This window comes from Anopheles moucheti, chromosome 2 (assembly GCF_943734755.1).
Source record: "Anopheles moucheti chromosome 2, idAnoMoucSN_F20_07, whole genome shotgun sequence".
Classification (NCBI taxonomy): Eukaryota; Metazoa; Arthropoda; class Insecta; order Diptera; family Culicidae; genus Anopheles; species Anopheles moucheti.
The window spans coordinates 93258007-93283838 of record NC_069140.1 but is presented as its reverse complement, the minus strand read 5'-3'; the positions used below and the strand labels follow the sequence as shown (position 1 = coordinate 93283838).

General features: G+C 43.6%; 2 protein-coding genes across 2 annotated transcripts in view; one reads left to right on the top strand and one right to left on the bottom strand.

The window, feature by feature from the left end:
- The window catches only part of LOC128296774 (uncharacterized), a 28395-nt gene extending 14705 nt beyond the window's left edge, over positions 1–13690 (top strand). The window contains exons 2-6 of the mRNA XM_053032258.1: positions 10863–11760; positions 12951–13038; positions 13136–13221; positions 13325–13492; positions 13573–13690. Coding sequence (XP_052888218.1) covers positions 11656–11760; positions 12951–13038; positions 13136–13221; positions 13325–13492; positions 13573–13659 — 534 coding nt within the window. The 5' untranslated portion in view covers positions 10863–11655 and the 3' untranslated portion in view covers positions 13660–13690. The remainder of the gene's footprint in view (positions 1–10862; positions 11761–12950; positions 13039–13135; positions 13222–13324; positions 13493–13572) is intronic.
- A 7646-nt stretch (positions 13691–21336) lies between these two features.
- Positions 21337–22346, bottom strand: LOC128300294 (uncharacterized). The gene is made up of 3 exons (XM_053036314.1): positions 22137–22346; positions 21773–21934; positions 21337–21627 (listed from the first exon to the last, which is right to left on the bottom strand). Exons 1-3 carry the CDS (start codon positions 22344–22346, stop codon positions 21337–21339), a joined length of 663 nt encoding a protein of 220 aa, XP_052892274.1.
- Positions 22347–25832: the final 3486 nt, after the last annotated feature.

Genomic DNA, 25832 nt, shown 5'->3' with positions numbered 1-25832 from the left:
TAAAGTAATAAAGTTGTTGCTGAAGTACCTTAAAATTGCTAAGCTTAAATCAGCTTAATCAAGCTGATTTCTAGAGGCTTTTGCTTATGTCACCTCTACAATTAAATTTGCTCCCCAAAGTAGCAGAATTACGTTCTAGATCCTTAAGATCCTCAGATATAACAGAAATGTTAGAAGAAACCCACTTTACCTAATAACCTAATATGCTTTTAAAATCAATTAAATACGAGGACACCTTGATTTGACGGTCTAACTCGTTCACTGTCTTTTTTTATTCTGTTCTTTTTAAATGACAGCTGTCAAAATTGTAGTCGTCACTCAATGCGCGTTTACACGTATATACTACTGTGTCCGAAAAGTAAGGTGACACTAGATGTCAAATTTCGTGCACCTAAAGAAGCCCCTTGTTTTTATTTTTCCTTTGTCAATATGTATGTTTTTGACAGATCTGCCAAGTTTCAAGTCACAACATCAACCCGGCTAGTAGTGACAATTTGTTTTCGGAGCTGCGCCATGTGTTTTTGTCCATAATAACCAAGTTGTTAAGTTTGTGGAACAGCGCACCTGTATCAAATTTTGTTTGCGCAATGAAATAAACGCTGCGGAAACATTGCGGATGTTACAAAAAGCCTTTTGGGAAGATTCAATGTCGAAGAAAAATGTGTACAAATGGTACAGTGATTTCAAGAATGGCCGTGAGAAGGTCGAAGACGAGAACCGTCCGGTAAGACCATCCACCTCGACCGACGTCGTCCAAATCAAGGATTTGGTGGTCAACAATCGTCGGTTGACGATACGAGACCTTTCGGAAAGTGTTGGGATTTCCGGCCGGCGGAATGCGGCCGGATTTGTGGAAAAACAACAGTTGGTTTTTGCACCATGATAATGCGCCCTCCCATACGGCCATCATTTTGAGGGAGTTTTTCACAACAATTGGCCCTTATATTGTTCCGAAACCGCCGTATTCACCAGATTTGGCACCAACCGACTTCTGGCTGTTCAACAAGCTAAAACGGCCGCTTCGGGGACACCGTTTTGACACTATCGACGAGATAGAAGCCGCAGCGACGGCGGAACTAAAGACCATCCCTGCATCCGCGTTTTCCACCAGCTTCGAGGAGTGGCAGAAGAGGTGGAAGAGGTGCATTGCATCGGGAGGGGATTACTTCGAATGGAATGACCTTAATTTGGCTTAATAAAAAAACCATTTAGAAAAAAAACGGAAAGTCACTTTATTTTTCGGACACAGTAGTACATCTATTTTATTATTAATTTATTTATTTAAACTTCTACATACTAAAACTTTTCGGTATAATTTCCAGAATTTGATTGAAATAAACAGTCTTAAATGATTATTTTGGCCAGCATTACTTCTCATTTAAATGTACCCAAACTTTACAGAAGTTCCCAGCTTTTGCGACTTAGCAATTAATTCTTCTTTAATCAAGAAACTCTTCCACAACCAGTAGTTTCCTATTGTTATGCCAAAGACGAACAAAAGCTAGAATAACAAAACACTATTCAATTCATGGTCGTTGCATTTCGAACGCGAATGCGAACGCGAGATGCGAATTAAGCCTTACGGAAACAACGAACACCTTCATTTTGCAGCATTCATTTTTTCTTCTGTTTCTTCCGCTTGCCCATCCTAATGGACCACAGACGGGTAGCAACTTTTAAAAAAGGTTAAAAAAATATGCAACTCTCCAAGAAACTTCGCACACCAATTTCTCAACCGTGACTTATTTAACGCAATGGATGAGAGAAACTCTCAAACAAACCAAAAACGAAAAAAAAAACGGAAAAAAGCAACTCTCCCACACCAAAGCAAAATCAAAAATGCAACAGTTTTATCTGAGTTAATTAAAAACTTCTTCACCAAACGGGAAAGCGCTCGACCGTTTTATGCATAATCTTTTTCGCATTTTTCTGTTTTCGTATTTTCTCTCTCGGTTCCGTTTTTATATCCATTCCTTTTTCTAGCCTTTGCTTATAAGGTCTCCTGACTTTTGTGCCCAGGAAGTCTAAGGGAGCATACTTTTTTTTTTGTTTTTTTTCTCTCCAAAGTCAATACCGTGCCTTGCTGTTCTTTTACTTTGCTGCACATCTTCCATTTGGCTTCGATGTTTTCCTTCACTTTCCCAGCTCTCCCACCATTTTCCCGCCACTTTGCTTGCCAAACCGCACGTGGTGGAGCGAGCTTGATGATACCTTTACCGGGTGAATCCGAAATGGATACAGCATTCTTACTTCGGCACTTTATTTAGACAGTGCTGGCAACCGGAAACGCGGCCGGAATGCCATTGTGTTCTTCTGTGGCTGTATGTGTGTGTGTATGTGAGTGTGTCTGTATGTGGCTACAATAGCAAAAAGAGTAACGAAAAGCAAACTAAAATCAACTCCGAACGAAAAAGATGATTCCTATTCACAAGCACTCACACACGCACAGTAAAGAAAGCTAGCAGACCGGAGCAGATGGGTTCTTTAAAAATAAAACAAAAGATAACGCTACGATTACAATCAGCTGCCATTTTTCCCGCGGGTGGATGAGAAAGTTACTTGTTTTCTCGCTCGTTTTTTTATGTCGTGTCTATACCCCGCATGGAAAGCTCGCGCTGGATAAGCGAAACCGAGATTCGGGCATCCGGGTAAGTCCCTTCATGAAATATGGCTGCACGGTTAGTGCCTGGCAGGGATGGCAGAAGGCAAAGCATAGAACCTTCGGAAATAGAAATGGCAAAAAGCGATCCACGACCTGTTATTTTCCCATACAGTCTGGAGTGTGCCTCGGAACAAAAACCTAGCCATGCATATTTTAATGTTGAGTTGATGTTTGGAAACGCTGGTACGATTTGGTGATACAAGCATGTGTGTCAGTGTGTTTGCACGTTCTTTTATCTCCACACTCTGTCACCCGCGTTCCACTCGTGAATAGATAAAAATATAGCAAACAAAAAAAAATAGGGAAGGGAAAAGGATAGTACTTCACCGTAACATGGCCAGAATTGAGCAGAAAGTTGGGTACTTTCCGTTCCCCGTTCTCAGATCCCGTTCGGACACACATCCAAAAACCACTGCTACACATACCTTTTTTGGGTTGGATACGGTTGGGAAGATAAGCTGGTTGCTTCCGAGCAAGAATTCAACCGGAACGACGTTCCAATCGGAACGGATCGTGCATGTTATCCGCATCCACGCAGTTCCCATAACCGGATAGTGGGTACCACGGTGGATGTATGCTCGGTAGTTTTATAGAACGAAGCCATATTTCACTGGGGAGCTTTCTTTGCTTACCACTTTTGTGGCACTTTTTTCTCGCCGCTCTAAACGCACCCGTACGATGAATTAAACTATGCAAATAATTTCATTTAAGATGCAGACGAATGTATCATAAAAGTACGCATCAATATGTAATAGAAGTATCGTTTAATAGTAAGCAGCAGATACCTGACAATCAATTATTCATCAAAGTATGTGACCTGTCTACGATCTGCAGAGATGTAACAGTCTCATGTTGCGCTAGTAATTCGAATCCAAACAAAGAAATGTCATTTTACAATTGTTGAATATCTTACATCATAATAATTTCCTCTTTGGAGTCTTTGGAATTCTGAATACCCACAGTTTTAAATAACGTTTCTTAGACATAATCCGTTTTTCACTGTGCGTTATTCGCATTAGTATGACTTTTACATGCAGAAGTTACTACTAAGATACTACGTTTATCCGTTCCTTTTGATCTCAAGTTCTCCATCTTTTAACAAACTTATGCTCAACAACCATAAATCATAAAAGCCTAGCGAATTTCTTTTTTCATCACTGAATGAAGTGCTCATACGCGTTCTGAAGAGACCCTCAAAATATGCATAACGCGCAGAACGAAGGGCTCTTATGATCGCTTCGTTTCACTCCGTTCAAGTTGGCATCTAAATGCGATTACTCTCTTCTTAATCTTATGCCGACTATAACGCATCCCTACTACTGTTTTATAACGACTATCAGAAAAGGATGAAGATTGAGATATGAAGATATAGATAAAGAGATAAAACGTTGTTAAACTTAATTATGATAATGATGGACACAATCCAATATAAAGGATTTTTATATTCACAAGGAGTGTCCACCTTTCATGAAAATAATCTAATTTTCATTATAAATATTAAAGCTCTTCGCCTTATTGTCATACAACGAAAAATTAAATAGAATGTCTTTGTTAGGTTCTGAGAGAACCACATTCACAGGAATACACTCAAGAAAAACACGAAATCTATCAAGAAATATGCCAAGGTATTCATATCTTATCATACTCCTGAACTCTTGTCTAACGTTAAACATCATCCGATACACTGAGGGGTGAACTAGCTATTAAGGGAATTCGCAGATAACTGAGCCTGCTTTCTCAAAAGGTATTTTCCATTAAGGATGTCCTGGGCATTAGAGGACTTCATGGATGTAAGACTGCATTATCAGACAGTCTCTTCCGTTCCACACTATTAGATACATAAATGTATTGGACTTTTCACACGGTCTCTTCCGTTGAGGGTGATCCCCTATTCGGGAAGTCCACAGCAACCACGAATTATCCTGTGCTTTCAGACGCTATCTTCCGTTGAAATTGCTATACAGTTTCAACAGTCACATGTTTGAGTTTTTTTTCCAATTCCGTTGGCAAAAGTCTCATGTACCTTAGGGGTTTGGGTATTTTTCTTCCGATACTGGATAGTACTTGGCAAAGGAAGTGAACCAATGTGCTGATGGCTGATCACCAATCGTGTAACATAATGTATTTCTGATACAAAACACACTAGTATCATAATGCAAGTAAAGTATAATTAACCTATTCACGTTGCGATGTTCAAATATAACTGTCAAAGTTTGACACAAACTGCCAAACATATTCCGCAGTTTGACGAAAGAGGGCGCTATTAAACATCAGTATACATAACAATACTATGTTGAAAATCGCTAAAATTTTGAATAAAAAATCTCAAACATCCGAAAGCATTCAATAATGTAAACACAACTCTGCAATGATTAGTAGTGGGCTCGCTTGTACTCATTACTCATCGACTATTTACTATCAAATCCTCATTGCAATATTCATTATTGCAATTTGTTATTGAATAAATAATGTTAGCACAATATTAATCATCATTAATCATTAATCATCAAAAAGCATCATTAAACGAACCAATGTGTAGCGCACTCCTTTTAAAATTACAACCGATACATAATGGCTGCTCTTTTCCGTGGGAAAACTTCTCTGCAATGCGCCATTAACCTGCAGCATATTTTCTTACCCCCTGGTACGTATTTCAGATACCAATTTAGTGCTTTTCCTCTTCCTTTCTCTCTCTCTCTCTCACTCTCTCTCTCTTTTCCAATTCAATTAAAAACCCTGCTTCCCCTAGCTCATGCATTATTGAAATCATCAAATTAATAATGAGAACCCCCCGGTGGCGAACCGGATGCACCGCATGGGAATACTCCTCGCTCGAGGCGTTGCATTTCCGGTTGCATTCATTGAAAAACGCTGTGCTGGAAAAGCTGGAAAGCGAAGGAGAAAAAACAAACAACCACACAACACACCACCATCACACATCTTAAATGCGTATCACGTTTATGCTAACAGGCGTGCCGCTTTAAGATTATCCCTGAGCGAACCAACAGGCCGGCCGGTTTGCGACCGTGCGACCGTGCTTCTATATTCGTTCCGCGAACTGGAGTGGCACCAGCTTAGTCTCGGATTCAACAAAATAGCGCTGCATGTGTGTGTGTGTGTGCGCCCGTCGGGCGCGAAAGCTTTAAAACAGGGTTCCACTTTCGTGGACGTGTTTCGGAAGGAAAAGTCACTCACCGTACACGAAGCAAAGCACGGTATACACGCAATGGGACGTCATTATTGTCTTCACCTGCCGGAGTTGCAGGTAGGAAGGAGGTGGTGGTGGTGTGAGGGAGCAGGCGCGTAGCACCGGATCTTTATTTCCAAGCCAGGATAGAGAAAATCATCCTCCACGGGCGTAACAGCCCCGGTCTCATGAAGATTCATGTTTCGGTGGGAAAACCCGTAAACTGAAAGGCGTTCAATGAGAATGAAGGCGCCGCAAGGAAGAATGAAACGAATAACGACACGATCCTTATCACCAACACGCCGGGCATCTCTCGTGTTGCTTTAGAGTAGTGCTTCCGGTGGTATTTATGACCCGCGATCGACATTGAATTTGTGTACACTGGCTTCCTTTTCCTTTGCACACCGGCCTGAAGCATGTCTTACTCTCATGCAATATTCAATCGTTTTCGTATTGCCTTCCACCCTCCCATACCGGCATGATTTTCAGCAGCTTCGGCAGTATTCAAATATGCCTTCCACAATATATCCTGCTCACAACCATTACGGTGCGAAGACGCACATCTCTGGGGCGCACAAATAACAAACAAAAACGGGTCCTCTGAACGCGCTTCCGCTCTGCTTCACCAACCAACGAGGCGATCCTGTACTTTGGGGAAAGCCTGGAAAACCCACAACAAAAGCACTGTTCCTACACCACCCCGACCAAGCGATTCTATTCCACCCTTGTCCATTGGGGTACCGGGGGGGGAGGGTGGGTTCGCCATAGAATCCGACCCTTTTGAATTGCTTCACCAAATTTACGAATGAAAAAATGATTTTTGGAGAAGAGAGAAAAAAAGAACATCAAATCCTAACGAAAAACAATCTGTGCTTGGTGCTCGGTTTTCCACACGCCCCCCACCCCCACCGAATTCCGTTGTTGGTTTTCGTTTTTTTTGGTGGCCATCGTAATATAGCGTGGCGTGGCGTACTCCCCGTACTTGCATACAGACCCGGTGCGAAAGTTCATTCCGCGGTTGCCAAGTGATTAAGCCAATGGGTTTGCTCGGTTCGCGCGCTGTGGTTTATGCTGCCACGCAACATTTTCCCAGCCAGCCGCCATATGCCGGCTAAACATGAAGCCGCTGGAGGTCAACGTGTTTTTGGGCGGTTGGTTGCAAGCGTGGGTTAGGGGGCGAAGTTATGAATTCTCCACCCCAGTCACCAGACGGCGCGCCATTTTGCCGCTGGCAGGCAAAAGCTGGCATGGCGCTGCACTGGTGGCGGTTGTGGCTTTAAAGGCGAGGAAATATGATCCGCGTCGCGTTCACGCGCGCTCACACATACACGCGCAGCTGCTGCTTCCTTTCGCAGTTCCACCCTTCCGCGGAAAGGGGGATGAATGGTGGCGCTTTTCCAAGGCAATGTGCGGTACCGGTTGGTAGCGGTTTGCCATTGTAATCGTCTAGCGCCGTAACCGATGGTAATGAATATTCAATCCAACCGGGGTGGTTTCGCTGGGTGGTAGTGAGCTATTTGGTTAAATTAAAATTTATCACCAAACGCTAACACACCGGGTATGGGGTCTTTTATTTTCGGGCCGCATCGATCGTTTGCGTAAAACAGTCGGTGCGAAAGATTCCCTCCCGCTTTGCTGTAAAAGGGAAACACGCATTTCAACAACAGTTTTCTTAACAGATTGATGGATTCATGGTGTGCCTGGGGTACATTTCACTGCGTTTGCTATCTTTTTGTTTCCAGCCAGACCCAATTTAATATTATCAGTTCATCTCTTCTGCTTTTCCTTTCCCCGCGCCATCAATGGTGGTGCGCCGGTGACAAGCAAATGGTGTCGGTTGAAACTTTTCCTGTTTGGAAAAATTAATTTAATTTTGTTTTTATCTTGCATCTTTGGACAGAGACTAACTTTTCTATTTATTCAGGTTGCTGTGTACTGCAGCCTACTGTGCAGCCTGTGTCCGGCAGATGTTTTTTCAATCCCGAGCGCTAAATATTTTGCCATTTTTAACAATTTTAATTAATAAATTATTATAAACAATCCTTACAATTTTTGACATTTTTTTGATTTTCATGTGATTAAAATGAAAATTCTTCATCCAAGGATGCATTACTTAGCTTTCAATATGATTTGATGAAATATTGCAGTTAAAAGCTTATTTGAGGATAACAAAATATATTCTTCAATATCTATCGTTTAATTCCGTTTTATAAGATCCTTAAAAATAAATTGAAATGGCAAAAAATACAACTTAAAAATAATAACATATTTTAAGGGTAAATATTTCATAAATAAACGAAAATAAAAAAAAACTTTATTAACAGTTTTCCTAAAGCATAAGCAGGATATCAGATAAAAAATTTAAACCAAAATATCGATAAATATCGAAAATTACTCCTAAGTAATCAAATAACTCTGAAAACAAGAATAACTTCTCTCCATGCGAACGGCCAAACTTTCATAAAATGCATTTTTTTTCAAAAGAATCCAATGAGTTCAATTGAATTTCTATGTCTTTGTGGAGTTCTTTATTATATTTCCTAGTATTTGTGTCCATCATTTTGTAACCAAAAGGTAGGTACTACACCAAAGGTACTGAAACACATGCTGAAGGAAGTGCTTACCTTTAACAACCAGAGACCGACTTCCTCAGATGTGGTTTTGTTTCGCAGAAGCAAAACAATCGAGCCTTCGTTGCCCAAGTTAACTTTGTTTCTCACTTCGAGTCTATCGGTAAGAGATCGAGGCTCTATCAATTAAGTCAATGGATTCAAGTGTATTGCGCCCTCTGTGATCAAATCTTGAAAGCTAGTTATTCAAATCAAGAATTTTACAGTTTAAAGTACAAAATATTATTTGATTTTATACAACATTCAACTTCAGTTAGTCGAATATTAATCGTCCTTGTTTCATGCGATTTTAATACACAAGAGATTCATTCCACGACATTTGATGTAATAGACTGAAGACTAGGACAGTTAGTTATGCAACATATGTACGAACAGTACTCATACTCAACTAATACGTTTATCGATTAACAGTGACATATAGGTTAAGCCATAAATTCGTACATGACATAAAATAGCATAAAGCACACGGTACTCATGTGTCACCCCCACAAAAACGAACGAAACTTCTTTGAAGTGCACAATAAATAAAGTAAAACCGTCCTCGCAACGCTACTGTTTCCAGCAAAGTTTTCCTTTTTCCACCGAATCTTTGCTTTCTATTTATTGCCTTGCATAGAGAAATACGTCATATCTGTCACACACGCAGCAGCGAGAAGGGAGGCAGGAAACAAACAAACAAAAACAGCCACTACTAGGCAAAACTTCCAACTCAATCAACCTTATAACCTCCTGACGGTAAAGCAATTCCACCCGGCGGAAGAAACATTTCCCCGGCAACTTTCCCCATGTAGCGCGCGGCGGAGCGGTTTCCGCACCATCCGCAACTTCCCGCCGCTTCTTATCGTCCCGTCTTTGTTGGCCTGCAACATCAATCTCGTGGCAAATGGAGCAACTTTCCGTATTGATTTTCCCACCAGCGGGCCGACAAATGTCTCCAGTGCGATACGCCGACAACCGAACGATCTCCCACCACCAAACCACCATTTAACTGAGAACTTACCGAGAAGGACGAATTCAATCAATTATTATAATTTCATCCCTTGTGAATGTATTTTTTCCCACCCACTTTGGATGCGTGTAGCGAGCGAGCGCAAAGTAGTTTCACTGTTACTAGCCGTCCGTATGGAATCTGTTTCCATTTCCCAGATCGGGGATGTGTGTGTGTGTGTGTGTGTGTGTGCGTTTTTTTTTGTTCGTCTTTTGCTTCTCTCTTTTTAGTTCAAAAGCCCAACAAATGTTGTTAATCATCAGTAATACAGCTTTTTATTGCTATTCCTTTACTTTCTTCTCTTTCCCAGGGTTGGTGTGTGGCGTTTTTGTTTTTTTCAACATTTCAACTGAGCTATAATGTGGGACGCCAATAGCATGGTTCAGTTGCTGGTCGCCATTTGAAAAACCCGAACCACCATACAATGGTCTGTTCCATGGAAAACGGCCACCACTGCACGCAGAAAGCCTTTTCTTTCATGGAGAAAATAAAAAAAAAAACCCCTTTTGGTGACAACAGCACAGCCTCAAATAACTATTTCCGTCCGCCGTTGTTGCGACGGGTTCGGTCGGTCGGCACCGGAAACGCTGAAGTGTAAAGTGTCAAACGCTCGACCAGCACCTTTCAACTTCAGTACATCGAAAAACGTCCGCCGCACCGTTGCTGCAAAACCGTTCATCACAAAGCACCGTTCCGTAAACCCGAACCGGAGTGCGCGCTCACGGTCCCACGGTCCCACGGTTTGAGCAGTGCGAAAGGAATGATAAATGGAAATACCTTCGAGCGCTTCGAACTTAAGTCGCCCTCTCCAACTAAAACACGAGTCGGAAATGTCAACCCTCTGAATCAACCCTCACTCTGAACAATGGCCAGACCAGGCCAGTATTCGTTGCAGGACCAACTTGCAATGTAAAAAAGCTTAATCCTTCCCATCCCGCTCCCTCTCTCGTCTACTGCTTCGTCGCTTCATCCCCATCGTACGAGCTTTCGCAGTCGCAGATCGTCGCCTACTGTTGGTAAACTTCATGCACCAAGATGTGACATAAAAATTCAAACTATCAAACGAAACGTTCACCAAGCGGGCGGCAAATTGTTACACTCCACCGTGCGGAAAGGAAATAACTCTTGCATAACTTTCACGGCTCGCGGAACACTCGGGTTATGTGTGGGATGGCAAAGTTAGACTGTCCAGTCCATGGGGCTTGCCGGCAGCAGAAATGCACCAAACCAAAGCCACGGAACGCGCGTATTTGCAATATTTTCTGCTGCTTTTCAAACGTTTTTCCGTCGCACTTTTCCCACAGCTCTCGTTCCAGACACAGCGACAACAACACATTTTTGCACCGTGTTACTAATGTACTTCGTTTCTTTTGTTTTGTTCTTTCCCGTGCGTAGCCAGCGTGCCAAGTTTCGCATAAACTCTGCTGACAGTACTGAGAAAGTAGTGCACTTTGTACATTGTTGTGAACAACTGCCGGACACGCTGGAGATACTAAGAATAGTTAGGGGTGTTAGTGTTTATCTGACGCTCACAGGCCACCCAGTGGACAAACAAGAGTTCTGGACGGTACGGTATCCCAAGAGTGCATCCTGTGGCATTGTAAATCCTTGGAGAGTCCGCCAACTACCACAATAAAATTGAAAACAGATTTTATTGCTACAACCGTACCGTGTATTGGAGGCTTGCATTTGCAACGCGCTAAAAGTGTTGCGGACGAGGCAAAACATAATTAAGTGAAATGATTCCTGCTCAGCGACTGCAAAACACCAAACCTATCGGACGGGACCTGGCCAACCGCTACAATGTAACCCACCTCGATAGCATCCGTTTTGCGGTCGTACTGCAACCGACCCTGCACCACCGACGGTGGCTCAGGCACGTGTAGAGTGTTGTGCCGGGTGGGCTTCCAGCATTAATCCAGCAGCTGCCAACGGAAATTTTAGAGCACAGCACCCCAACACTGCATCCCAAAAACCCTAGCGCGCCGGCTAGTACCGGCACGAGCAAAGCAAACAGATAAAGAGTCACTAAATTGTGTGGCCAGTAGCAACGTTGCGTTGGAAGGGAAGCACACATTAAAAGCATAAGCTGCCGCGCGAAGAAATAGTTATCTGCCGTGCACTGGCCGGAAACCCGCAGCACAGCATTGCCGGGCGCGAAGAAACTAACACGAAACAGCCAACCACCATGAAGTCTGCCATCCTGTATCCGTACGGTCCGCTGCGCGCTAATGGTTGCTGCCGGATGCTGCACGCCAAACATTTGGCACTAACGAGCGCCATCTACACCCTGGTAAGCGCGGGAATTGTTTCTCTACTTTTTCCACATTATTTTGTTTTTGCGGGGTTGGGAAATGCTTTTCCTTTGCCCTGCGGGGCCATACTGTCCGTCGCTGGTCTGTTTTCCAGCTAATTAAACATCGACGAGCTTTTTGGGCTCAAATGATGGAAGACAGTGGAAACGAAACAAAAAAACTTGCGCTCGCTGGGAGGGGAAGATGTCGGCTCTAGTTCAACGGTGGTCGGAACGGAAGTGCAACGAGTAACGAGATATTAAGTGAGCACCACGTGCTTGCTAATAGCTCGTTACCGGCTTCCAGTAACTTGTCCTTCCTAATGGTGCTTCGTTGGAATTTCACGCGATATATTGGAACTTCTTGAAGCTTTATGTAACATCTATTAAAAGTCGCTAATTACTGCCGCCTCTAATGATGTCCACCGTCATCTCGCGCCCAAGTCAATCGGTAGCTCCAAGGTCACGCCATTAAACTCTTGTCCTTATGAGGGTTACGGTGCCAATTCGCTTGACGTCTAGTACGGAATTCCTAACAGAGTAACATGAAAGAATCGCTGAAACGTCTTCAAGTTGAAGAAGTTGCACCTGTTAAGATCCTCATTAAATTAGATCCATTATAATTGCTTCTAAATGCACATCCACCACTATGCCGAGCACCTAGCCCTAGCCCTGAAATCAAACCGACGAATTCCAAGATATATGTATCTTCAAGAAGTTGGACCACCCATTTCCTGTGAACTCTGTGCCTACTCCGTTCGCTGCTCGATGCGAATTCGCTGTAAAGCGCCACTGGTTTTCCCCGAACCGGAAGGGCCCCGTACACAGGTGGTGAAATGCGGACTCTGGAGATACCAATTTATTTTCCGGCCAGCTGACTGGAGCATGATTGAGTGCGAATTAAAGCCCCTTAACGGTGGGCCATTATGCGAAAGATTAGGTAAATTGCATCGGATAGCAATGCCAGATAGGCAGGTGTGTGTGTGAGTGTGTGGATGTGTATGTGCTGTTATGTGGAGCGATTTCTCCACATGTACCCGAGTGATATACATAACAATGTTATTGGTAAATTTTTCGCTTCGAATTCGCCTACCAGTAGGCGTTGAGTGTAATCTTTCCTTCTCCTTCTCACTCTCTCTCACTGTCTCTTTTCCGGTCTGTTTCTATGGACTGCTCACCCATCCTGGCAGAATATTTCCATCCTGGTTGTGCTGCTGTACTCGTGGCGCATCAGCGTAAACGTGAAAAAGTACGGCGACCTGGAGGATGTGTACTACGGTAAGTGCGTATTCTCGCTTAACTTCACCATCGGTATCCAATTATTCGGTTTTGCTCTAATCGGGCCGCCGTTCGCACCGGTCTCGTATCGCTGCAGGTGTACAGATAGCCTACTTCGCCATCATCGGTACGCAATGTTCGATGATCCTGCTCAGTGTGGTGCTTATTTTTGGAATCTATCGGGTAAGTAGATCTTTTTTTTTTTGCGGGGAATTCGTCCTCTTCAGGGTGAACTCGTGGTTTCGGACGCACTGACTCTCCTCCACCGTTCGTCGCCGTACAACAGGAAAACATAGGTCTGGTCGTACCGTGGATAATCGGATTCATCACCTTCATGGCACTGGAAGCGGTCGCAATGGTTTACTCGAACGTACTGCGAGATCACGTGAACCGGCAGTTTGATTCGCTCTGCAAGGCGGAGGTAGCATTCTTCATATCGCGAGCTGTCATCAACGTAAGTAGACATCGAGAGACGTGCGATGTTTTGCAGCTCGGAACCCCATATCCCATTTTTTCCGCCCTGTCTTTTCACAGATAATGGCCATGTGGGCGGTAACACGGTTCTATAATCTGTTGCGTGCGGGCGTTACCTGGAAGGGACCGGAGCTGATCGAGCTATGACACAACTCGAACGAGACGGAAAAGACGCTAGCGTCCTTCCGCGAAGAGACCCACCTGATCGTGCGGATACCGTGCGATGGCGCCGACGCCGACCTGGAACCGGGCCGGGCAGCAGTGTGCGACGACGACGACAACGGGGACGAAGCGACGACGGACACGGATGACAATATGATCGGCGGTGGGGGTGGCCGGAGCCAGAAGGGTACCTATCAACCCATTAGCCGTGGGCTGTACCGTTGGCCGGGGGATGAGGAAGACGAGCCGGAGGAGGCGAGGAGTGCCGGGAGTGGAAGCGACGAGGACGATTCGCTGCTCGTTGCGTACGACAGCAATTCGGTTGCGTCCGTTTGACAATATCGCAAGCTCCTGCGGTACGCCACGGCAGAGTTGCGCCGGCAGGCGGACAGTGCCGTGCTGCTGTTTATGATAATATTTTTTATCGAAGTGTATGCGCAGATATTCATATTTTTCTAACCAACCACGCGTGTACCGCAGGACCGCTTTGCAAAGGCGTGCCGCTTTGGAGGATAATAAAGGAGGAGTGGACAAGTGTTAACGGATGTTTATTTACCCATGGGGAGCGCAAAGCTCTTCATGTAAAAGAAAATACAAACCTAACCCACGGAAAGGGACATTTTGCTGTAACATACAAGGGGAGGGAGATGGAAAACGGATTAGTTTTCCGCAAAAAAACAACTACAAAAGGTTGGAGTACGGGCGATGGAAGCGGAATTGTTAAACAGGATAACGCTGTTGCTGTAAGATGTTGTGAAACTGTTGAGCTGAACATAAAATACTTAACAAATACAAAAAAAAAAAAAAACAGATGTTAATGTAGAGGAGCGAACCGTTGTCGTTGAGCATGTAAATAGTGTGCCAGAGAAAGGGAAACGACAACCATACAACTATCATGTTAGCGAATATGTTTAAACACGTTGAAACAGTGCAAAACCAATCCCATGAGTAATGCAGTAAAGCAAATGAATAAAGTCCTAAAAGCTAGGAAGGAACCAAAGACACCTTCAAAAACACGAAACAATAAATGTGCTGCTGCGCAGCGATGATGATAATTGAGGAAGGTATATGTTTTATTTACTAATGGGTGTTGGTTGGGGTATGCGAACATCCGAACGCTCAATACTCAATCGCTGCAATCAGTTGAGTCAATGTTTAAGCTCTGACATACTTCCACACAAATTGAAATACGGTGGCGACTCTCAGCATTTACATTCTTTACATCGTTAAGATGTCCCACTAACATAAACGTTCCCGAAACTTTCCAACATTTCCCACCATCCTGCTATGGGGCAACTTTCGAGCAGGGTAGGGAATAGAAAGTTCTATCGCCAAGAACCACTCAGTATCGGGACGATATTTTGCTTTCGCTTTGTGAATGCACAGATGGTGCAGTAGTGCATGGACCCACGTATGACAGAGAACACAGTGGAATAAAACTACTTATGTGAATAGTGTATTTATTTACTCCCATAAAATGATTAACATTTTTGTGTTACTTACACACTTTGATCAATTCTTCTAAGTAGTTCACTGGTTATTATTGCAAATATTCAATCACTATATAAGGCATATAAGGCTATAGCTATAGTGCTTCTTTAGTGCTGCATTAGCAGATGCATGGGATACATCTCTGGAGAAGGAGATTCTAACATTTGTAGAATATGTGAAGCGTCGATATAAGTTCTTGATTTTGTACTTTTGTAGTTTCCTTACTATATTTTTCTATTAAATCTCAGCGTAGACTATACCTTGCTAATATAAACTATTTCACTCAGTGCTCAGTGTGAGCGAGTGTGAGTGAGTTAAAATTTTTCGTAAAGAGTCGTAACTTATGAGTTAAATAACGCGCTAATGATTCTTTAACTCATTTACCAGTAAGTTAACTCATTTACGTTACGAAATTAACTCCTGAATAGGTAAGGTAGCAATTTAAAAGACAACAAGAAAAGAAGTAGATACGCTATGAGATATCTCCGTGAAAATTCGAATTGATTTTACAATACTCAAGAAGCTCAGGAAGCTCTTGACTTATTGTATTCGATGATTTGAAAGACATGATCAATCAAGTCGTTAAAAAAAGTACAAACATTTGATGAAATTAATCTCTCAAAATCTGTTCCACACACAAAAATATGATGACTACTAATGAAATTTAGGTTTCAGAGCAACTAGCCAGACAATTGTAAGATCCTATGTGAATACAAAACACCTGTATTGCAGCACTGTATTGTATTAACTTAGTATGCAACGAAATTGAAACAAACTCATGGATCCAAAAACATTTTCCCAAAAATGTGCTGCATTACTCTCGGAATATAATTAAACACTTTATGCTAACTTTGCACCGACAAGCAATTTCGCCTCCAAGGCGAATGTCAGATGCGCTATACGTCTAATAAGAGTATGCTACCGACCCATACGTCCCATAAGGAGTGCTCGTGCTCCTTTCACGAAAGCATTTATCGTTGAAAACATCGACATGTACCGGTGTGAACACGACGGTTCGCAACACAAATCCCCATTAGCACGTTGGCGGCCAACTTTTGCCGGGCAGCTAAGCCGATAAGGAGGTCGTAATTTAACAAACGTAGCTGCTGCATACTAATAACGACAAACGACGAGTAATGCCCGGATTTGGTCCTTGTCCGAATTTTAAGGGGCGGCCATGTGCAGCTGGACGCTTCTGTTACGTTTGAAGCTTACCGTGCATTGTGCGCCTGTTGCCTGCTGCAAACGATAAAATATAGCTCTCCAACAGTTATGTACTGCGCGGTGATGGAAGGAAACAACTATAGAGTGCCGGTACCGAGAGTGCGATGCGATGCGAACACTGCTAGTACCGGTGGAATGTACCGGACCGCAAACCGAGTGGGCTAGTTTCCGAATTGAATTACGCAGCTACATTGGTTTTTGGACGGTGATTGTTTGCCCAGCTTGTGCCCGATTTGCCCTTCCATCGCTGGACCAAGAAACACGAGCGGACGAGGTTCAGGTTCTGTGTTCTGTGGGGATTTTTGAACAAAGAACCACCAACCACAGCATGAAAGGTTCAACAGTGGAGCGGGCGTAGTGTTGTTTAAATATGTGCACGCGGTAACGGACAGTGCAAGCTGACGTAGTGCCATGCTTCGCAAGCTCGATTGCACCATTTCTTAGAAATTCGCCCAAATTTCCAGTCCCTGTTTGGGGCAACCGCTGGCTGACCGGTGTAGCCGAAGATACTGCTTTCGGTCCGAACGATGCAGGAAAAGTACACAAAGCATCCCCATTCGTCTTGGACAATCTGGCGAGAATAATCGTGTCTGCAATTGGGCGATAGAATTGCATTGAAAGGGTTCAACGCAAGGATTAGGTCTCCCTAGAGCTTGGACGTATCAACCATGAGGTCGCTTCCGGTAAGCCATACAATCTCATTTTCCTTTCCTTTTTTTTCAGATCGGTAACTGGTACGGCAAATGTTTGCAAATAATTTCAACTCCATTTTGAATTCCAATAGCTCCAACATGATAGTGAGGGTTCTGGATGCAAGGTGGTTTTGTACACATTTTATTGCACGTCAAACAAGATTAAGCGAAGCTTTTAGCTTTTCAAATATAACGTAAAGATTGTAATGCATACAAGCTACCACGCCGAACGCAGCTGTGCCGGTAGAATGGTTGATTTTTTGCAAAGATTACCCAAAACATTTGCCATGAGACATTACACGATTCGAGTGTGATAAATGATAGTATGAACGATTCATCTGTAGAAGCTTGGCTTGTCCAAATTGCCAACAGAGGGCGCTGTTCACATCGATCTTACGACGAAAGAGATAGAGCCCGATTCCGATCGTTTATTTCTTCGATAAGTAGCCATTATTAACCCGTTTAGTAAACTGTCAGATTTTGAATTCAAATTTTAAATTGACTGTTAAAACACATTTAAACGCTAAAGTTTATTTCCTTTAAATTTAGTTTATTATATTTCGTTGTTTTTCCCTTTCAGTTTGCTCTTTACTATATCTTGTTCTTTATACTTTGTTCTATACTCTCAAGACTGTTAGCACTATATTACGAGTGTTCAAATAAGCCATTTGATACCAAAACGATCTACAATAAACTGTGGTAACTTTGTCGGGAGCTTTTTGCATGTTAACCACCGTTTTTATTTCTACTTTTTATTAACTCTGTCGATCCAAACTCAGTGGATGGTCGGCCGCTGCACACTGTCAACAGGCGATGCCAATTTATATTATAATTTCATCAGCACCATCCGCAAACCCCCGTCTGCCGCTTTCCCAGTGTGGAAAACTTTCCGGACCAACACAGGGATGTGTGAAAAAATGGCAAATAAATAAATTGCACAAAACAAAAAACCCTTTTTTCCCAACTGCCGTTGGAACCAACAAAACAAAGATCAACTTTCCTGCCCGTCCACTGCAACGAAAAGCACCGAATCCGACACCGGTCGGCTTTTTTTGGTTTCACGTCGAAAGCAAATGTGACTGCAGCTGCCAACCGGCCACATTTCAATCCATCAACGATAACAAATGAATGCAGGCGTTTCGCACACCCGAAAGCCATTTGAAGGGTTTTCTTTCGCATTCATTTTCTGGGGCCTTTTTAATGGACACGGGAGAATGAATTTTGCAGCCACGCCAGTGCCACGTAATGAAACGATATGTTAGCTGCACGATTCTGCACTCGCTTAACCGCATCTTCTCAAGCAAACGAAATTCATTCAAAAGCGTTAGCAAACCACCAGCGAGGAAGAAAGTGTTTCGCGTTTTTCTGGTTGAAGGGAACGGCGCGAATGTGTTGCAACACTTCAGCGACGTGTAGGCGCTTGCACATTCAAGTTGCTTGGGTGCTTTTTAAAGTTGAATTTGCCCTATAGACCTTGCCCTTCATGGGGCTTGTTGCTTACTCGCTCATGTCGAAGAACTTTGCACATGGAAGCACGGAAGAGAAAAAAAACATTAGTGCCTTTCTACACCTGTGCGATGGGCCACTACATTTCGCCATGCAGCGACAGCCTACCACACAATCAAGAAACAACTCAAACACACTGCCCGGCCACTTCACAACACCACGACATCTCCGACCGCAAAGAAAGTTTGGCCTCTGAAGAAAAATGAACAAGAACGCCATGCTAGCTCGCAGCAGCACTGCGCCGATGTGTCTTGTGAAGCACGAAAGTAGCTTCCCTTCATTAACAGGCCGCCACAATCCACCGAGTGCGCGTTCTTTCCATCACACAACACAACGCAACAAACCCGGTTGGTGAAATACAGTAAAATCCACTTCCTGGCTGGAAGTTTCTGCTTTCATCCAGCCTGAATGGAACTTACCGCAGCGAATCGGTCCCCGGGACCGGGGCGCATGAATGCGTCCAGCAGAGGGTGTTGTTTTAAAGCAAAACAAACTTTGTCATCACATTTCCCCATCTCGGGGAGTTGTCGGGCATCAAATTGCTACGAGATGGCGTGGTAGGATGGTAGGGACTAAAAGCTACTTGAAGAAAGTAGGGCTGTAACGTTCAGCAGTATGATTGGCTCTCAAGAACGACTCTCGGGTTGAAAGGTAAGAGTTGAAAGGTCATTTAGTGTGTGTCGCTTCGCTCTACTTACATGACGGTCTTTACGTTCACCGGCATCAACAAGGCATTCCCGTTTTCCAGCACAGCTAATCTTCGCTCGGTAAACCAGCAACAGGAAGTTCATGGGCCAGCATGTGCATCACCACCGACAAACCACAAGGCTGGAGAGTTAGAGCCGTTCACGTCCAATGGCACCCCGGGGACCTCGAAACCAGGTTCGTATTTCTAAGATTGGATTTCAATTTTCACCACAACGTAAAACAACTTTACCGTTTATACCGGAGCTCCTGCTCCTTGGTGGAGACGGCGCAGAAGTTTTTGCAATTTCATCCGGGGAAAGTTCAACCCCGATGACTATGCGGATGGTTGAGTATGATAGGTTTTCTTGAGAAGGCACGAATAAATAAATTTATCCCTCGGTAAACTGCAGTTAACTTTATTACCCGGCCTGGAGCCTGAGCAAGGACGCTGAAGCACTGCATAGGTTTCCCGTCGTTGCCAGAAACTCGATTACCCACCCAGCATCGGGATGATGACCAGCTGCAACTCATGTTCGAATGGCAACAAATCAATCTGTGTTTCTCCTTATAGTGATATCACCCAAAGCCCCTCGCACCCTTTCCATCCGCCCACTACCCCACCCTTCTCCGTCTCTTTCATCAGTCGGGCTAAAATGTCTATCATTCGCAGATGGTTATACGCCCTGAGGCGTATAGCACTAAATCACCCAGAAGAAATGGCCCAACACGTGACCAGCGCTTAATGTTGACATAACCACGTTTTGCTTACATTGGCCCCCCTGTGTGAGGAATGGGCCGACGAAGAATGTTTGGCGTTTCGGTAAAATAACAATAAACAAAAAAGCTCATTTCCCGTGTGAAGAAGCTCATGTGTTTGTAGGTAAGTGCAGTGTAAGTTAGGTCGCAGTCTTAAGTAATAAGTTTGCGAGTTTGTGCGCCAAAAACAAGGGTCCGCACAAACAATAATTCGGTAACAGCAGCACAACCGCATAAATAACCGCTTACTTTGATTTGTTTGAACATTTGTTATAAAGAGTCTAAATACAGTGCGTTACATAATTGTACGATCACATACGTTTTTCTTTAGCAAAACCTTTAAAAAGATGTATAAAAATATTATCATATCAAGCAACCAGTTAATTTAAACGTCTTGTAAACGCATGATATACTATATTTAAACTTACACAAGAACAACAACAAAAACGAGAAAATAAGTGTTATTTCTTCACTTCATAACGATTAGTTCGCTAGCTATCGAGGAAAGTTGTAGAATGGGATTACACAAACAAACAGAAGATGTATAAAGATGACAGAAAAATATTAAGAAAAGGGAAATATTTATCAACATAATGACAAAATAAATTTGGAACAATATAGAGTGGTAGAAAAAAAAAAATAGCAATACGGCCTGGCCGTCTCTGAATAAATAAAAAAAAAAAAAAAATAGAGTGGTAGAAAAAATAAAAATCCGCAATGAGATGGTCAAATCTTCCTTTTGTTTGTTTTTTTTTTTTGTTTTGAAATTTTAAAATATATTTACAATCCTAGAACCTGACCTGAACCTGCGAAGAGAACACAACCTGTGAATCTGAAGAACGGAATATCAATCCACCTTTGAAAAATGTGTTTTATTAAAAGTACTTTGAAACTTTACTGTTATATATCTCTCTAAATGTATGTTTAGTTCTAAAAACTACTGTTCGTATAGTTACTTCACACACTGTTATTCATAACTAAGCCACCAAACACCAAACCAAAACTCCCAACGGTGTAATAAATCTAGCATTACCATTTGTGTTTTTGCAATACGAAAATTTCGCATACCACTGTGTATTTTATGATTGGGTCACTAAATAGGTTCACTTATCCTGGGAGAGATCCGCACCTTCATATCAGTAGCGCCATCTAGTGTGTTTCCATAACAACCGTAAATCACCTTCGCTAATCTTCGTTGAAGCACGCGACACTGGGAATAATGCTGCGTTGGCAGTTGTCCCGCTTTTGGAACGTGAAACAGTTCCACGTGGCGCGTGTGTGTTCATTTTCCGGTGTGTGGTTTCGGTTAAAATGAACGCAGACCGTACCAATCCGTACCGTGTGCCGTACCTGAAACGGGCTTTAGGTCATCCACGTTCAGGTAAACAGCGATCGCTATCGATAGATGGAAGCCAAGCAGGAAAACCATCAATGGGGACCGCCATTTGTCCGTTTCGTTTTGGCAAACATTTAGGTCAAACTTCCGTAAGCAAACCGGCGGTAGCGTAGTCCGTTTGTTGCCCATCAGGTACCACAGCTCCAGCGCAAACGTGCCGAGATGGAGCCAAATGGACGGCCAAAGTAGAAACGTTCGATACTAGAGTGGGTGGGAGAACGGGAGGAACAGGAGCCGGTTGGTAACACAGTATCACTTAAATAGGTCGTCGAGTCAGCATCCGTTAACGTTAGCTGGCTTTACTTTTTTTCCTTTTTGCACCCCTATATAGCACACCCACACTAACCGTGAGCAAACCAACGATCGCTGCCAGATTCGAGTAAATGGTTAGCAGTGACACGGCCAGGGCAAAATTGATTCGCAAATACTTCGGAATGTGCCACAGTGGACGCCATTGCAGCCGATGGTCCCACCCGGCTTGTGTCAGCACTGCATACACCGACAGCACCTGCAAAAAAGCGGAATCAAAGCGGGAGACGATGAAACAGAAAGCGTGAAAGATATTACAAACACCAACGTTGAGGTTATGGGGCTTTTTCGGTGGATAATAACCGCCCGTGCCCGTGACCACTGCGGTGAGCACACTCCCTTCCCCTCAGTCTACGTAGTCTACAGTGTGCTGTCATCAATAGCGACTCAAAATATACAACCGTTTCGATGGCGTTGATGAGCAGGGCGTACCGGTAAAGGTACGGTGCATACCGCACCCGGTAACCGTGCAGCTGGTGCAGGAATTCGGCAACGTACGGCAAGCTGTCCACCGATGACGGTACACGCTGATTGGGAAAAGTTTGAAATGGCACGTTTTTGTCCGCATCGGCCGCCGGTAGCGGTGGCCAAAGACAAAAACAGTCAAACATTGTTTGCCCTGCTGCTGCCCGATGGTCCCGTGTGATGCGGAGAGGGTGGACCTGCGTGGCGAAGAATTTACAGGTTTCCAAACACGAACGCCAACTTGTGTGGCCTGTGGTACGGTGATGATGTTCGAAAGGTTTCGTAGCACTACTTGCTACCATGATAATGATGGCAGTACTGCACCTCTTCGGCGGTACACCACAATCGTTTCTCATGGCACACTGTGACGCTGGCGCTGAGTCATGCAAAATTGTTCCACTTGCTGTCATATTTGAACAGTGGTTGGTTTTTACTTGTAACGACACAACTTTCGATAACCATACCGCTGCACATGCACGCTGCAATACACAAAAAATGCTTTATTTTAATATCATATCAGAAGAAATATGGTAAACCGGCCGGTATCAGTGAGCTTTCCAGCACAGTACGGCTGGTAGTGGTTTCCAGGCGAGTGGTTGCGTCAGTTTCTGTATCTTCCATAACTAAACTAATGGCCGTTGGATAATTGTCCATTTCGCTAACGGTTTGAGTGGATGATTTAATTACTTTTGGCGGCTGTGTCGATTCTAGTACCATTGTTCTATCTCTAAGTGATTCCTCAAGATCCTCCATCCGTTCCATCAAGCTCAATACTTTGTAAATTATGTTGTCCAAGTACGTTAGGGCACTTTCGAGTGCTTGCACTGCAGATTTAAACGATTGTTCCAATGACGCGAACGTTTGAATTGTCTCCGTCACTTCGGAATTCGACGTTGCAGAAAGTGTACTTCCAATTTTAAGTTCTGTCGATGAATGTCTGGAAAGTGCTTCAGTAATTGCTTTACGCTCCTTGTCCATCAGCACGATCTGCGGGTATTCATCCTTAGTGCATAGTTGTAGCTGTGCGTCAAAATGAGTTCCAGCGCCACAACGATGTTGTTCAAATCTAGGAAATAAAGTTACGAAATCTTAATATCTCCACGGTGTTCCAATTCGAGATCCAAGAGCACGTCTTACCTTCCATTGTAGTACGTGTAGTATATGGCACGGTCTTCGGTATCGCCATACTTTTGTTTCGAATCACAAACTAACGCAACTCTATCGGTCGATGTTTCGATCTTTGCTACTTCATCCAATAAACTTCGCAACAATGGGAACGAACCTCCGTTGCAGATGTTTTCCAAATCATCATAATTCGGCAACATCAAAACACCTCTCACACCAAGGTCGCGGGCTTGGTGGACGCGTGCTCGTACCGTTTGCTCGCTATCGTACACGATCGCAGCATTTCCCGCGAATAAAGAACACGCAGGACGTTTGCTGGACGCATAAGAACCACACTTTGATTGCTTCTCCTCTAGCAGTTCGCAAACCTGACCGTAGGAGAGCACTCCAACGTGACTGCGCTGTAGCGATCTGGTTACTCGATAATTGCTGGGATTGAACACAATTCCGACCGTCAGCACACTGAGCACGATCTTCTCCGCACGCAATCCGTCTTGCAGAAGACGGGTAATGAATTCTGTTCCATATTCGCGCAACATAAACTCCTCTTTGCGGCGGTTTACTAGCTCATCCTCCAGCATATTCACGCCAACGACACTCACCATATCCAGATGATCGTTGAACGAATTTAGAAGCGCTTTTGAACTTCCCAGCGTATGGCATCCGATCGTGGTGATGATCGCGTATTTATCGCTTAGTATCGAGCGCAATCGCCGTAGAAACTGGGCATAGCGAAGCTGCTCGTAGTAATCGAGCAGTGCAATGTCGTAATCCAGATCAACACCGTCCAGCACGTTGTCGCGCAGCACAATGTTGATGCGCTCGCTGAGTTTCTGATGTACCGAAAGGGTGGTCACGTTGAAGGGAAGAACTATCGTAAGTAGCACATCGGCCGTTGGGTTACTCTGCTTGATAGTGTCTATTCGGGAGAGTTCTTAAAGAGTATACCTAATTAACTATTATTGTCATGTTGTATAAAGCAGCAACTTCTTACCTTCACGCGTCAGTACAGTTGATTTATCGATGTCAAATGTTACGCTATTCACTATAAACATGTTACAGGAACAAAGCTCTTTGGCTAATGCTCTTTCAATCGGTAGTTGCAGCTGAATCTGACAGATAATATCCAACCGTTCCACCGCTGCATATGCAACAAACTGTAGCAACACCAGCACTATCATCCGTGGCCCCATGGTCTCCCACAAGATGTATCGAAAATCCGTCTCGGGTAAAGCATTCTGGCGCTGGTTGCTTTTATATGCACCTAGCAATGACCCGAGGTTCTTCGGTATCACACACTTATCCTAAACACGTTCCTTACGCCATCTATGATGCATCGATCGCTCCATGCAGCAAGCCCATACCGCTCCCAGGCCCGGCCCAGGCCCGACCAATCCATCATCAGTGTGTTGAGATGGCCACGTACAGCGTGGAGATTCGAAGCTTCTTATCTAACAAGCAATTGCTATCCCAGCTGCTCGGAACTTGAGACATATTGGCCGGTCAAATGGTTGACTGCTGTGATTGCGGTTGTCAGACGTTATGTGATTTAGAAATCTAATAAACGTTCCACTGTGTTATTCTTTAACCTCGTGCTCTTTTCCACCCCCAGGCAATGGTCAGAGAAAATATTCAAGTCCAGTATTTCTCGCAACCAAGCACCACAAGAAGTCCCCAGACGTCAAGTGTCAATGAAACCCCTCGAAAGCTAACATTTCTCTGCGGAAGACTAGGAACAAATTCTCATAAATCTTACCGGTGGATCGAAGCAAGAAGTTCACTTACACGTAAAGGAATGCTTCTCGTTCCATACAGTTCTTTTTCTTTTATTATCTTCTTGCCTTTACACTCTTCTTCCATTCCAATCGATTCAATCTTTTATACCGCCGTCCATTCTTTGTGTCTTTAGCACAATCGTTTATCCCTTTTTATATTGTCCTTAATGAAATGAAAGCATTTCATGAATATTAAAACTCGTTCTTGTGCGGTTCCCCTTAATCCTGAAAGGGGGAAAAGTATTGACAGCACCATATGAAAGCACGTAAGCTGATCTGGAGAGATGCAATACGTATATGAGATGGCTTATAATCAATTACACGAATTAATTATGTGTAAAGCATCCAATTTAGTGAAATAACCCCTTACGCAAAATGTGGTTGGTCTATTGGATGGGTTTCGTTGCTTGTTTCAAGCATGAAGTTATAATAATATTTAATGAAATGCGCGCTAAATTCAAGATGGAGGTGTATTAATAGATACACGACAGGATCAGTCTAAAATCCCATCCGTACCAATCTTCCGTACGCTGGACTGACTATCCGGCTGCGAGTAATTAAAGTTAAAGAAAGTCAGAAATGGCAGGTCTTGGAGTTTGGCAGACTTCCTAAGCTTGTTGTTTCGATAAAGAAGAAGTAGTAATTGCAGATGGTAAATTCAAAAATTTAAATTATGAAGTGACAATTATTAGACGTTCCAACATTTTCCACAGTACTAAATTTATTAATGAT

Excerpts from the sequence above, each read along its gene's own strand:
- LOC128300294 (XM_053036314.1), bottom strand. The coding sequence starts at position 22,346 with ATGTTTGACTGTTTTTGTCTTTGGCCACCGCTACCGGCGGCCGATGCG. Across the intron at positions 21,935-22,136 it reads TCATCAACGCCATCGAAACG|GTGCTGTCGGTGTATGCAGT; the intron begins GTTGTATATTTT and ends GCTTTTTTGCAG. Across the intron at positions 21,628-21,772 it reads CGATCGTTGGTTTGCTCACG|TATCGAACGTTTCTACTTTG; the intron begins GTTAGTGTGGGT and ends CACCCACTCTAG.